At 72.6% G+C, this 456-nt stretch overlaps 1 protein-coding gene across 1 annotated transcript in view; it reads left to right on the top strand.

The window, feature by feature from the left end:
* ZNF696 (zinc finger protein 696) overlaps positions 1-408 on the top strand; it is a 6,783-nt gene extending 6,375 nt beyond the window's left edge. The window contains exon 6 of the mRNA XM_015571382.1: positions 280-408. Coding sequence (XP_015426868.1) covers positions 280-408 — 129 coding nt within the window. The remainder of the gene's footprint in view (positions 1-279) is intronic.
* Positions 409-456: the final 48 nt, after the last annotated feature.

The raw sequence follows: 456 nt of genomic DNA, 5'->3' as shown, positions 1-456 counted from the left end.
CTGGAGGTGCCCAGGGCCCCCACTCACTCTCCACCGGGCGGTGGCCGGGGTGCTGCACCCGCTTCTGCAGGGAGATGGGGACGGGGTGGGTCCCCACAACCGGCTCCCACAGGGTGTCTCCCGAGAGCGGGGAAGGCCTCACAGGCCGGAGCCCGGGCAGGGGGCCCTCTGGACACTCACCTTCCGGACCTGCTGTCCCCCTGGACTCGGGGTCCACCCTCCCCTCCTCAGCTCCTCCTGGGCCTCTGGCACCTGCTGCTGCTCTGCCTGGATCCGCAGAGGCAGAGGGGCCTGTCGGGCGACTCCTGTCCCCACGGCTCCGCCCAGGACCTCCCTCCCACCAGCACCACCCGGGCAGCCCGGCGCTCGGGAGACCAGGGCCACAGAAGAGCTGCCCAGGGGCCATAACCCAGCCTGGCAGGGACCACCACCCCCAGGCCCAAAGGGGTGGGCTGG

The sequence above is a fragment of the Myotis davidii genome, unplaced genomic scaffold (assembly GCF_000327345.1).
Source record: "Myotis davidii unplaced genomic scaffold, ASM32734v1 scaffold1509, whole genome shotgun sequence".
NCBI lineage: Eukaryota > Metazoa > Chordata > Mammalia > Chiroptera > Vespertilionidae > Myotis > Myotis davidii.
This window is presented reverse-complemented; position numbering and strand designations above follow the sequence as displayed.